This window comes from Papio anubis, chromosome 9 (assembly GCF_008728515.1).
Source record: "Papio anubis isolate 15944 chromosome 9, Panubis1.0, whole genome shotgun sequence".
In the NCBI taxonomy this organism is placed as follows: Eukaryota; Metazoa; Chordata; class Mammalia; order Primates; family Cercopithecidae; genus Papio; species Papio anubis.
The window spans coordinates 104,983,663-104,995,149 of NC_044984.1; the positions used below are offsets into that span (position 1 = coordinate 104,983,663).

General features: G+C 49.8%; 1 protein-coding gene across 3 annotated transcripts in view; it reads right to left on the reverse strand.

The window, feature by feature from the left end:
* The window catches only part of HVCN1 (hydrogen voltage gated channel 1), a 40,764-nt gene extending 31,384 nt beyond the window's left edge, over positions 1-9,380 (reverse strand). The window contains exons 1-3 of one of the 3 annotated variants that reach the window (XM_017946201.2): positions 9,044-9,109; positions 8,583-8,666; positions 3,178-3,217 (exon numbers count right to left, since the gene is read on the reverse strand). In XM_017946201.2, the coding sequence (XP_017801690.1) occupies positions 3,178-3,198 (21 nt within the window). In that variant the 5' untranslated portion in view covers positions 3,199-3,217; positions 8,583-8,666; positions 9,044-9,109. Of the gene's footprint in view, positions 1-3,177; positions 3,218-8,582; positions 8,971-9,043; positions 9,110-9,258 lie in introns of those variants that run through there. The other 2 variants (XM_009181721.3, XM_021922920.2) reach the window with 2 other exon arrangements.
* Positions 9,381-11,487: the final 2,107 nt, after the last annotated feature.

Below are 11,487 nucleotides of genomic sequence, written 5' to 3' on the forward strand. Positions count from 1 at the left end.
AGCTAACGCTCAAAAAATTCTAAAAGCAATCTCATTAAGACAACTTTTTTCCAAAACACAATTAATTCCATAAGGGCAGATCATGAAAAGGAACATGTTCTTCAAACCAGTAAGAGGCTTATTTGCCACAAGTGGTCCTGGCCCTTTCCCCAGCCCCGCAACAACGCCCTCCTGACAACGCCCTCCCAGGCTAGCCTCTGTGTGACGACAAACAGGCTCCAGGCTGCAGGCCCTGGGAGTTCCCTAAGGTGTGTCCCTGGTCCTGTATTTCAATCTCTACTTCCCTTGCTGTCCCTATACCCTGGTATGGGCTTCTGACAAGGCCCTCACCCCACCAACTCGTTCCTGCAACCCCCAGCCTCATTTGGAACCCCCAGACTCAAATGCATACCCCCAGTTTGACCTGCTACATTTTACCCCATGAACAGATCTTTAGCCTTGATCTATTTCTTTTAGTATTACTATTGTGAAAAGAGGAAAAGAAAGGGAAATAAATTCATAACAATCCCAGCACACCAAACTTATGTGTCATCTACCTGTCTACCTCTTTCTCTCCCACCTGTCTATATCTTTTACAATTATAATCAAAGACAGTGGCCCAGGTGCGGTGGCTCATGCCTGTAATTCTAGCACTTCGGGAGGCTGAGGCAGGTGGATTACTTCAGGCCAGGAGTTCGAGACTAGCCTGGCCAACATGGAGAAACCCTGTCTCTACCAAAAATACAAAAAAATTAGCTGGGGATGGTGGTGCACGCCTGTAATTCCAGTTACTAGGGTGGCTGAGGCCCAAGAACCATTTGAACCCAGGAGGCAGAGGTTGCAGTGAGCCAAGATCATGCCATGGCACTCCAGCCTGGAAGACAGAACCAGGCCCTATCTCAAAAAACAAAACAAAAAAAGCAGACAATTTCCTCTCTTATTTTTTACCACTATATGCATCAGATTCACACCTGTTCAGAGACCAGGAAACTTACCAAGGAGCCAAATGGTCTCATTATTGCATTTTGCATGTTTTTTAACCATTTTGGATGGTTTTTAATCCAATCCTAAGACCACATTTTCTCACATTTTAACGGCTCTGAAATCCAGCTGGGCCTGACAATTGACCGGTTTCAGGCTTGTGTTACTTTTAATCACAGTAAATGGCAGCACATGCTTGTTTCACTTTTTTTCTTCATGGTACATAAAATAAGGTGCATCTACAGTGTTGTCTCATGTGCTAAGAAACATGGTGCCATAAATTGTACTTTTTATTTTTTATGGGTTCTTTTCCCATAAGTGAGATGACCAGGCTTGAATATGGGAATTTTCAAGATTCTTGATATACATGGTCAAATTTTGTGTCTAGAACAGTGGCATGGGTTAACCCAGTTCCCCGTGCTATGTATGAGTGAGCTGGTTTCATCACAGTCTAATCGGCATTAAGCATTTCTGAATGTTCTTTTTGGTTTGCCTAATTTAATAGGGAACTACAAATGAAGGAAAAGCATGAACAGTTCCCACTTAACCTTTCTTCCATGCTGACTCTCTTATGGATACCTGGAGCTCCTGGGGCTCCTAACTCTTACAGTTACCGGGGTCATCAATTTGATGAAACACACAATCACCATCATCACCATCCTGTGGTCATTCTGACCCTCACATTTGCTTCTCAGACTCTGCCCCACTCACCCCTGCTGCTGCCCTGAGCTTCCTGCTCTGCCCTTGCCAGCTTGGCCTGGCCAGGCCCCCAGAACCTCAAGATGAACAGCTGATGTGAAAGTCAACACTTCTTTTCTACCTCGCCCCCCAATCTTCACAACCAATGCCCCCCAAATCCAACAAACCTGCGCCTCAGATATCAAAAACAGTCTATTTCCTACTCGAGATGGCCACAAGATACAGGAGGAAAGCATTTCCTCTGGAGTCAGGCCAGGTTGAAATCCCAATTTCTGTTTTTTTTGGAGATGGAGTTTTGCTCTTGTCACCCAGGATGGAGTAAAATGGCGCGATCTTGGCTCACTGCAGCCTCCGCCTCCCAGGTTCAAGCGATTCTCCTGCCTCAGCCCCCTAAGCAGCTGGGATTAGAGGTGTGCGTCATGATGTCTGGCTAATTTTTGTATTATCAGTAGAGATGGGGTTTCACCATGTTGGCCAGGGTGGTCTCAAATTCCTGACCTCAGGTGATCCACCTGCCTTGGCCTCCCAAAGTGCTGGAATTACAGGCATGAGCCACCGCGCCTCTGCCTCCTAAGCTCAAGCGATTCTCCTGCCTCAGCCTCTCCAGTAGCTGGGATTACAGGTGCATGCCACCATGCCTGGCTAATTTTTGTATTTTTGTAGAGATGGGGTTTTGCCATGTTGACCAGGCTCATCTTGAACTCCTGACCTCAAGTGATTTGCCCACCTTGGCCTCCCACAGTGCTGGGATTACAGACATGAGCCACCACGCCTGGTGTGAAATCCCATTTCTGCCACTTTCTAGCTGTGTGATCTTGGAGAAGTGACTTTACTTTTCTGTGCCCAAGCCCTGTTATGGGCTCAGTACTTGCCTAACATTCTGAGACCATTGTATTATCAAATCTTCCCGACAATCCTTCAAGGGCAGGGCTGGTAAATAATCTTTTCACTATTTTCCAGATAAGGAAACTGAGGCTCAGGGAATTGAAGGGCACAGTTATTTTGTGCCTAAGGACACATAGTTATTAACATGCACAGTTCAAGACCAGCCTGACCCACATGGAGAAACCCCATCTCTACGAAAAATACACAGTTAGCCAGGTGTGGTGGTGCATGCCTGTAATCCCAGCAACTCGGGAGGCTGAGGCAGGAGAATCACTTGAACCTGGGGGACAGAGGTTGCGGTGAGCTGAGATCGCACCATTGCACTCCAGCCTGGGCAACAAGGGTGAAACTCCATCTCAAAAAAACCCCAAAAAAAACCCCAAAAAACAAAAAACGCACATAGTTATTAACATGTAGGACTGGGATTCAAAATGGTCTGATGTGGAATATCAGGCTACTTGGAGGTTTTGTGAAGTCCTTTTATAGCTTTTCATCATTGTGATTTTAAATATTTCAGTATAGTGGAAACATCTAAACAGGTGGTTCTCCCTCTCCTGTTTGAAACACCAAACAGAATTATCCTCTCAAGGTTAGGATATCCTCTAATGCTGCAAGACCACAGAATTCATTTACCTTCTCGTCCCAGGTGGCCATGTCCCTGTTGCCTCTGGATCTGAAAAATAAGAAGACATTTGTCCAGATCTATCATCCTGCTGCCATCTACCTTGGTATTTGCTCTGCAATTCTTTCTGACAAATTAGTTTTAAGTTAGTTTAGTTTTAACTGTGCCTGAAATTAGTGTAAAGTACAAAGTGTATGTAGGAGGGCATACATCCTGGATATAGAGCCAAATGAGCTGAAACAGGGACTTTGAGTCCTGTGTACAAACACTTATTTGTACACAAAAGTTCATAGCTTTCCACAGCATTATTCTCAAAAGCCAAAAGGTAGAAACAACCCACTTGTCCCTCAACGGATGAATGGATCAACAAAATGGGTCTATCCACACAATGGAACTTTATTCAGCCCTACAAAGAAATGAAGGGGGCCAGGTGTGGTGGCTCACACTTGTAATCCCAGCACTTTGGGAGGCCGAGGTGGGTGGATCACTGAGGTCAGGAGTTTGAGACCAGCCTGGCCAACATGGTGAAACCTCAATTGTACTAAAAATACAAAAATTAATTGGGCATGGTGGTGGGGACCTGTAATCCCAGCTACTTGGGAGGCTGAGGCAGGAGAATCACTTGAACCTAGGAGGTAGAGGTTGCAGTGAGCTGAGATCATGCCACTGCACTCCAGCCTGGGTGACAGAACAAGACTCCATTTAAAAAAAAAAAAAAAGAGAGAGCCAGAGAAAGTACTGATACATATTACAATGTAGATGAAACTCAAAGATACCATGCTAAGTGAAAAAAGCCAGACATAAAATGTCACATATTGTATGATTCCATTGATACGAAATGTCCAGAACAGGATATGAAATGTCCAGAACAGAACAAGCAGATTGGTGGTTGCCAGGGGCTGGAAGAAGGGAAGAATGGGGAGTGACTGCTTAATGGCTTAGGGGGCTCCCTTTTGGGGTGACAAAAATGTTCCATGCAGCTAACAAGGTATTTTTTAAAAAGAAAAATGATTTAATTTTAATACAAAGAAAAACAATGAAAATATTCTGATAGAGGGTGAAGGCTGCACACTGTGAAACTTACTAAATGCCACTGAATTATTCACTTCAAAACGGTTAACTTTACATCATGTGAATTTCACTCCAATTAAAAAAAGACAGACATTACAGTGTTGGGGTTGCTCTGAAAAGCAGTAAAACCTTCTGAACATCCACCACCAGCTACATCAGTGAATGCACCTCTGAGCAGCAGGAGCTGCTAGTGCTGTTTGAGTATTCACATAAGGACGTGGAAAGACGCCAGCCACAGAGCAAGCAGAGGAGTCACATTACGGCAGAGTCTACAGGATGACCCCATCTAACTCAAAAGAAATACAGATGCTTTTTTTTTTTGGTCCGTAAGGATCACTCTTCGCAGTGGTTATTTTTGGAAGAAAAGGGTGTAGGGCTTTTCTCTGCTTCTGGGAGGCGTGAACTTTTACAAAGAGTAGGTGTTGCTTTAAAACATTATTTTTAACATAGGTGATCTATGCATGTAGTAAAAAATTTAAATTATATAAAAAGATATTCTATGACGAGTCAATCTCCCCTCTACCCATTCTCCTTCCCAGAAGCGGTTGCTCTGACCGGTTTCCTACGTCGCCTTCTGGAGTATTCTATACCCTCATAAGCACATGAGTATACACTCTCCCCCAACCTTCTATTTTTTTTTCGTAAACAAATGTGAACCCACATACTGCTCTGAACCTTATTTCCCTTTAGGGTGTGGTAGGCAAAATAATGCTCCCCCTCAAAGATGCACATGCCCTAATCTCTGAACTTGTATATTACTTTACATAGCAAAAAGAATTTTGCAGATATGATTAAGTTGCAGCTCTCAAGATGGCGGGAATGATTCTGGATTATCCTAGTGGACCCAATGTCATCAGAGGAGTCTTTGATAAGTGGAGGCAGGAGAAAGAAGAGATTGTGAGGACAGAAGCAGAGGCTGGAGTCAGAAAGATCTGAAGATTCGATGCTTTAAAAGATGGAGGATGGGGCCTCAATCCAAGGCATATGGGCCCTTCTAGAAGTTGGGAAGGCAAGCAAACAGATTCTCCCCCAGAGCCTGCAGCAGCAACACAGCCATGCCCATACCTTGACTTGAGCCCACTGAGACGGATTGCGGACTTTTGACCTCCAGAACTGCAGCATAATAAATGTGTTATCTTAAGCTACCAAGCTTGTGGCCATTTGTTACAGCAGCCACAGAAGACTAACACAGTATCTCAGAGGTGGTTCTATGCCAGTGCATCCTGCATGAAGTGCACGCCTTGTCACGGCTGCACAGGAGCCCCCTGCAGGAATGTGTTTAATCTTACTAGTGATGGACACCTATGGTTGTTTCCAATCTCCTCCCACCTCAGTGCTTCAACGAATAACCCTGCAAGGTTATTCATTGCACCCTTTGTTTTTTTGTTTTTTTTGTTTTTTGTTGTTGTTGTTTTGCTTTTTTGGAGTTGGGGTCTCACTCTGTCACCCTGGCTAGAATGCAGTGGTGCGATCAGTGCTCACTGCAGCCTCAAACTCCTGGACTCAAGGGATCCTCCCACCTTAGCCTCCTGAGTAACTGGGACTATAGGCACACACTACCAGGTCCAGCTAATTTTTGTAGACGGGGGGGTCTCACTATGTTGTCCAGGCTGGCCTCAAACTCCTGAGTTCAAGCGATCCTCCTGCCTCAGCCTCCCATGGTGTTGGGATTATAGGCGTGAGCCATTGCACCTTATCTCTCTATGTAACTTCTATACATTTTTTTTTTTCCCCTGAGACGGCATCTCGTTCTGTTGCCTAGGCTGGAATGCAGTGGTATGATCTCGGCTCACTGCAACCTCTGTCTCCCAGGTTCAAGCGAATCTCTTGCTTCAGTCTCCTGAGTAGCTGGGATTATAGGTGCCCACCACCATGCTCAGCTAAATTTTGTTTTGTATTTTTAGTAGAGACAGGGTTTTGCCATTGTTAGCCAGGCTGGTCTCAAATTCCTGACCTCAAGCGATCCGTTGCCTCAGCCTCCTAAAGTGCTGGAATTACAGGCATTAGCCACCGTGCCTGGCCTAATTCTAAAAAATTATTTTGAAATAAACTTTCAAGAAAACTTTAAAAAGGTTCTTTCTCTCCCCACAGTTACATGCTGAGGGTGCAAGGGACTCTTAGAGTTTCTCGCTGGTTGACTGGGCAGCTTCTGGACCTAGCAGAGCTCAGCTTTGTATGTCCCCATACCAGCCCCCTGGGATCCTCAACCTGCTCTCACGAGAGGGACTCAAGTGGAACCATCACCACAAGAGGAGGTGAAGGGAAGAATTAAGGTACCCCGGAGATTTCCTTCCTTTGCAAGACAGGAACTAGAACTAGCACACATGCAGAGAAACACTCAGCTTCAGCAATTCAAGCAACAGAAAATGTAAAACTACCATGCCCTTCTCCATTAAACTAGCCAAAACAAATAAAAAGGGTAAAACCCAGTGCTTGCAGAGCTGCAGGGAAATGTGCATGCATTCCTGGAGATGATTTTTCTAAATAGATACCTGGTCACAAGAGGTAAGTGCCTTCAAAATGATCCCATCCTTGACTTGCATGCCTCAGTTAGGAAACTGTATCTCCAAGAAGTCATTTGATAGCCAAAAACATGCACAATATGGACAATGATATTTATAGCTAAGTTGAATAGTACGGTTAAAAACTGGAAGTGGCCCTCAACCCTCAAGCCCTACTTTAGGGAAAAGCTGAGGAAGGCAGTGGGCTCTTGGGAGGAATGATAATTCTGAGGTCTATGTAGAAACAGGAGAAAAAAATGCTGTCAAGCAATGAGAAGAAAAATAGGCTGATGGCTGACACATTGCATACAACTGTACAAAAGTATCTGCGTCTTTCCTAGGTGCCAGGCACTGATTTCCCAGGTTCTGGGAAATTCAAGGTGAAGAGGCAAGGGCAAGGGCAAGGTCAGGATGCTGGTAGACTGACATGTTACCTGGGAGATAAACAAGGAAGCAAGGAAATATACAAGACAGACCACATCCCCAGCTAAGCACTGGAAAGCCAACCAGCCACAGTAAGGGGCCAGGGAGGAGGCGGGGTCTCCTTAGGTGGGGTGGTCAGGGACAACGTGACATTTAAGGTGTCCCCTGAATTACAAGGGAGTATGTCACAGATTGCAGAGAAGAGCATTCCCGGGAAAAGGAAGAGCATGTGCGCTGTGTACAGCCCCTGAGAGAGTGGAGAACTTAGGAGCAGGAGGCTGGGGACAGCAGTGTACAGGACAGTGGCCGGAGAGAAGAATCGAGAATAATCACATAGAGCCTTATCATGGAGAGGGCTTGGCAGGCAATGCTAGGGATTTGGATAGGAGTGAGGGGTCAAGCGTGATGAGGAGGCAAGAGATGCTGGCAGCCTGGACTCAGGGTGGAAGTAGGGGATGGAGGAGTGGCCGGATTCAGGATATACTTTGGGTTAGAACTTGTCGCTGGCCTAGACTGTGGGGAAGGGAGGAGGAGGGTGGTGGATGACAGCTCCCAGGGCCCAAGCCCCAGTGACTAGCAAAGGATCAAGTTTGGGGACAAGAACACTCTGGCTTCCTCCTTCTTGCTAAACCAGTGGCGGGGAGGGCTGGGGGCCACGGAGCAGCTCTGGACCTTGTGCAAACCTCAGCCCAGAGATTTTCAAAACCCTGTCCTTATCAGCCTTTCTCTCTGGGGAGTCAGAGCCAGAGAAGTTGCCGCCCCCTCGCCTTGGTCTTACTCAAGCAGCTCCTAGTTGCTGGTGGGGCTGTCCGGAAATCCTGCAGATCTCAGATAGCCCTGAACAACCTGAAGTTAAAGGCGCCCAGGACAGAGAATTACCCTCAGAGGGGCACGAGGGAGGGTGGAGCAGGCACTGGAACCATGAACTTTTGGTAGTAATCTGGTGCCAGGGGGCTAAGCCTGTACACCAAACATCTTATGTCATCTTCTCGGCAATCCTGAGAGGTAGGTACATGGTTAACCTCATGGCACAGATGCGGAAACTGAGGCACAGACAGGCTAAGTCACGTAGCTGAGCCTGCAAGATCCCCCACACCTAGCACTGGTGAGAGTGGTGGGGGCAATGTTCCTGGAGGGAGTTGCAGTGAGGAACCGCTCTCCCCTCTCTGTCTTGGTGTTTCCCTTGGCCCCAACCATGCTCGTTCCTCAGCATCTCTGTCTCCAACAGGTCGGTGTTTTTAAACTGTTTCCAGGGAAGGGTTTGCTGTCCCGGGGCTCCTCCTTCAGGGATGGCTGGGTCTGCTCACTGCAGCCTTCTCCCCGGACACCCAGCACTGCCTGTACCCCTACTTCTCTCCCACAATCTCCCAGGAGGGCAGCGGGGCAGGGACGATGCATCCGAGGACTTAGGGGACACAGACCTGGTTGTGAGTTCTGACTCTGCCTCCTTTGGCTGTGTGACCCAAGGCAAGGGGCTTGGCCTCTCTGCGTCTTGGCTTCTTCACCTGTTAAGAGACGACGATGGTCACCTGCGGCTGCTGCGCGGAGTGTGAAGAACTGAAGGCACCTGGCCCAGGGCGGCGCGCACCACCAATTTTCCGGGATGGGGGGGGGGGTCACTGGGGCCGGCGTCTCCCGCGTCCCCCTCCCCTAGACTCCAGTCCTCGCCGAGGGAACCACTGCCCGGCTGCGCCGCCCGCGCTGGGACACGCCAGAGCCGAGAGCAACCGAGGGCTGGGGTCCTGCTGGGGTTCAGCGGCTAGGCCTGGACAGCGGGGATGCGAGGGGGTCCCCTCTTCTTAGAGGGATCGGGCACTGGGGGTCTTGGAGAAAGGGCTGCACGCCAAGCGGGGTACGCCCCGCGCCCGGCCCGAGCACTTACCCGGCGCCCCACCCGCCCGCGGTCACCGCTGCGACTGGGAGCCTCGGAGCAGGTCCAGCCCGGCCCGCCCCGCCCCGTACCAGGCCCCGCCCCCGCCCGGGCCATCCCCGCCCCCACTGCCCGCAGCCCCCCAACCGTCGGCGGGCGTCTAGGCCTCTCCCCGGGTCTCAGCCCCCTTGTCCCTGCCTGTGGTCAGTCCACCCGTTCGTCCCTACCTCCCTCACCCCGACTGCCTCCCGCCCCGCAGGCTGGGCCTGTCCTGGGCCTCCCGCAGTTACAAAGGTCCCGCCCGTGGGAGCGAATCGCGGATCACGAGAATCCTGCCCCGGACTAGCCTAAGGGAAGGGTGGGCGGAGGGAACTACTTCCTTCCTCCTCAGGCTGGAGCGGGGCGAATTCATCCCGCCAACCCCTCTCGGGGGGCTTCTGCTCCATTCCACCGTCTCCAGGCCGTCCCTGCCTCCGGGTGTCCTGATTCCTTGGGCTCGTCCCCTGCAAAGTTTCTGCATGCAGGGGTGGAGGCTGGGCAGCATGCTGTAAGGAGTGAGCAACCTCGCAGCCCTCAGGACTCCTCTTGGTCGGGGGCGCTGAGGCTGCTCATGGGATGGTACTGGCAAGAGCGAACCTTCCCGCGGGCAGCCCCTGCCTGTCTTGGGCTGCCTTGCTCCTGGCCAACTCTGGCGCAGGCCCAGCTCTGAAGTCCCTCCCCTGTGGGCCCTCCCAGTACCCTGTTCACACAGTGGAATCAGTTCTGTTAGCTTCTGTCTTTCCCCAGAGACCATTTGTCCCAAACATCCTGCAGAGCCCTCTTCTGCACACCTCTCCCTTCCGGTTGGGTCGGGGCTGTGGGGAGAGTCTCACCTCCTTGGGGTTGTGTTAGTTTCCTCATGCGGCTGTAACAGATCACCACAAACCTAGTGGCTTAACACAAAAGTGTTACCTTACAGCCCTGGAGGCCAGAAGTCTCAGATGGGTCCTACAGGGCCAGAATCAAGGTGTGGATGGGGCTGTGCCTTCTGGAGGCGCCAGGGTAGTGTGTTCCTTGCCCTTCCGGGCTGGAGAGGTGCCTGTGATCCTTGGCTGCCTCAATCCACCTCTGCCTCCATGGTTACAGCGCCTTCTCCCTTCTGAGGAGCCCTGTGATTATATGGGATCCACCTGGATAATCCAGGCTAATCTCTCCAGCTCAGGATCCTTCTCGTAGTCACATGTGCAAATTCCCCTTTGCCACTTAAGGCAACATACAGGTTTTCGGGGGTTAGGATGTGGATATCTTGGTAGGGGGGTGCATTCTTCTGCCTCCCATAGGGGTATTGTTTCCACGGCTTCAACTGACTCGGCTTTCCTCAATTCTGCTGGGCTTTCTTTTCTTTTTTTTTTTTTTTTTGAGACGGAGTCTCACTGTGTCGCCCAGCCTGGAGTGCAGTGATGGGATCTTGGCTCACTGCAACCTCCGCCTCCCAGGTTCAAGCAGTTCTCCTGCCTCAAGCCTCCCGAGTAGCTGGGATTACAGGCCAGCATCACCATGCCCGACTAATTTTTGTATTTTTAGTAGAGACGGGGTTTCACTATGTGGGTCAGACTGGTCTTGAACTCCTGACCTCAAGTGATCTGCCTGCCTTGGCTTCCCAAGGTGCTGGGATTACAGGCAGGAGCCACTGCACCTGACAACATTCTCATTCTGTGGCCCAGGCTGGAGTGCAATGGCATGATCTTGGCTCACTGCAACCTCTGCCTCCTGAGTTCAAGCAATTCTCCTGCCTCAGCCTCCCGAGTAGCTGAGATTACAGGTGCCCACCACCATGCCTGGCTAATTTTTGTATTTTTAGTAGAGATGGGGTTTCTCCATGTTGGTCAGTCTGGTCTTGAACTTCTGACCTCAAGTGATCCGCCTGCCTCGGCCTCCCAAAGTGCTGGGATTACAGGCATGAGAAAGCCGGCCTGCAGCAGGCTTTCTTAAAAATATTTTGGTCGGATCTCCTGACTTCTCAGTCATGTATGATTACAACAGTCCTATGCTAGTTCCTAAGGCATAGTCTGGTCCATTTTCAACTTCAACTTCCTTATATTTTATTAAAAATTCTCCTCCTCCTCCAGGGCCAGCTACACAGACTAGAGAGGGTGTGGGGACTGCTCCCGACAGCCCCTCCTCTGTGTTCACTCCCCTCTGGTTGAGGAAGGGAAAAGGGAACAAGTACCCCGTCCCCTAGTTGCACACCTGGAAGTTGCAGTCCTCTGTCTTTACATCTGGTCTTGCCTGTAGTTAGACCCTTAGTGTAGACAGGTGGTGACCTCAGCAGGCCCTGCTAAGGCAAGGCAAGGCTCAACCCCTGGCCTGGCTCAATCCTCTGGCTGCCTTTCCCCATCCCTTCCCCTACAGAGGCATCTCTCAGTCTTCTCCCCGGGTACTTGCCTCTGCTCCGCATTGCAGTGGCCCTGGGAAAG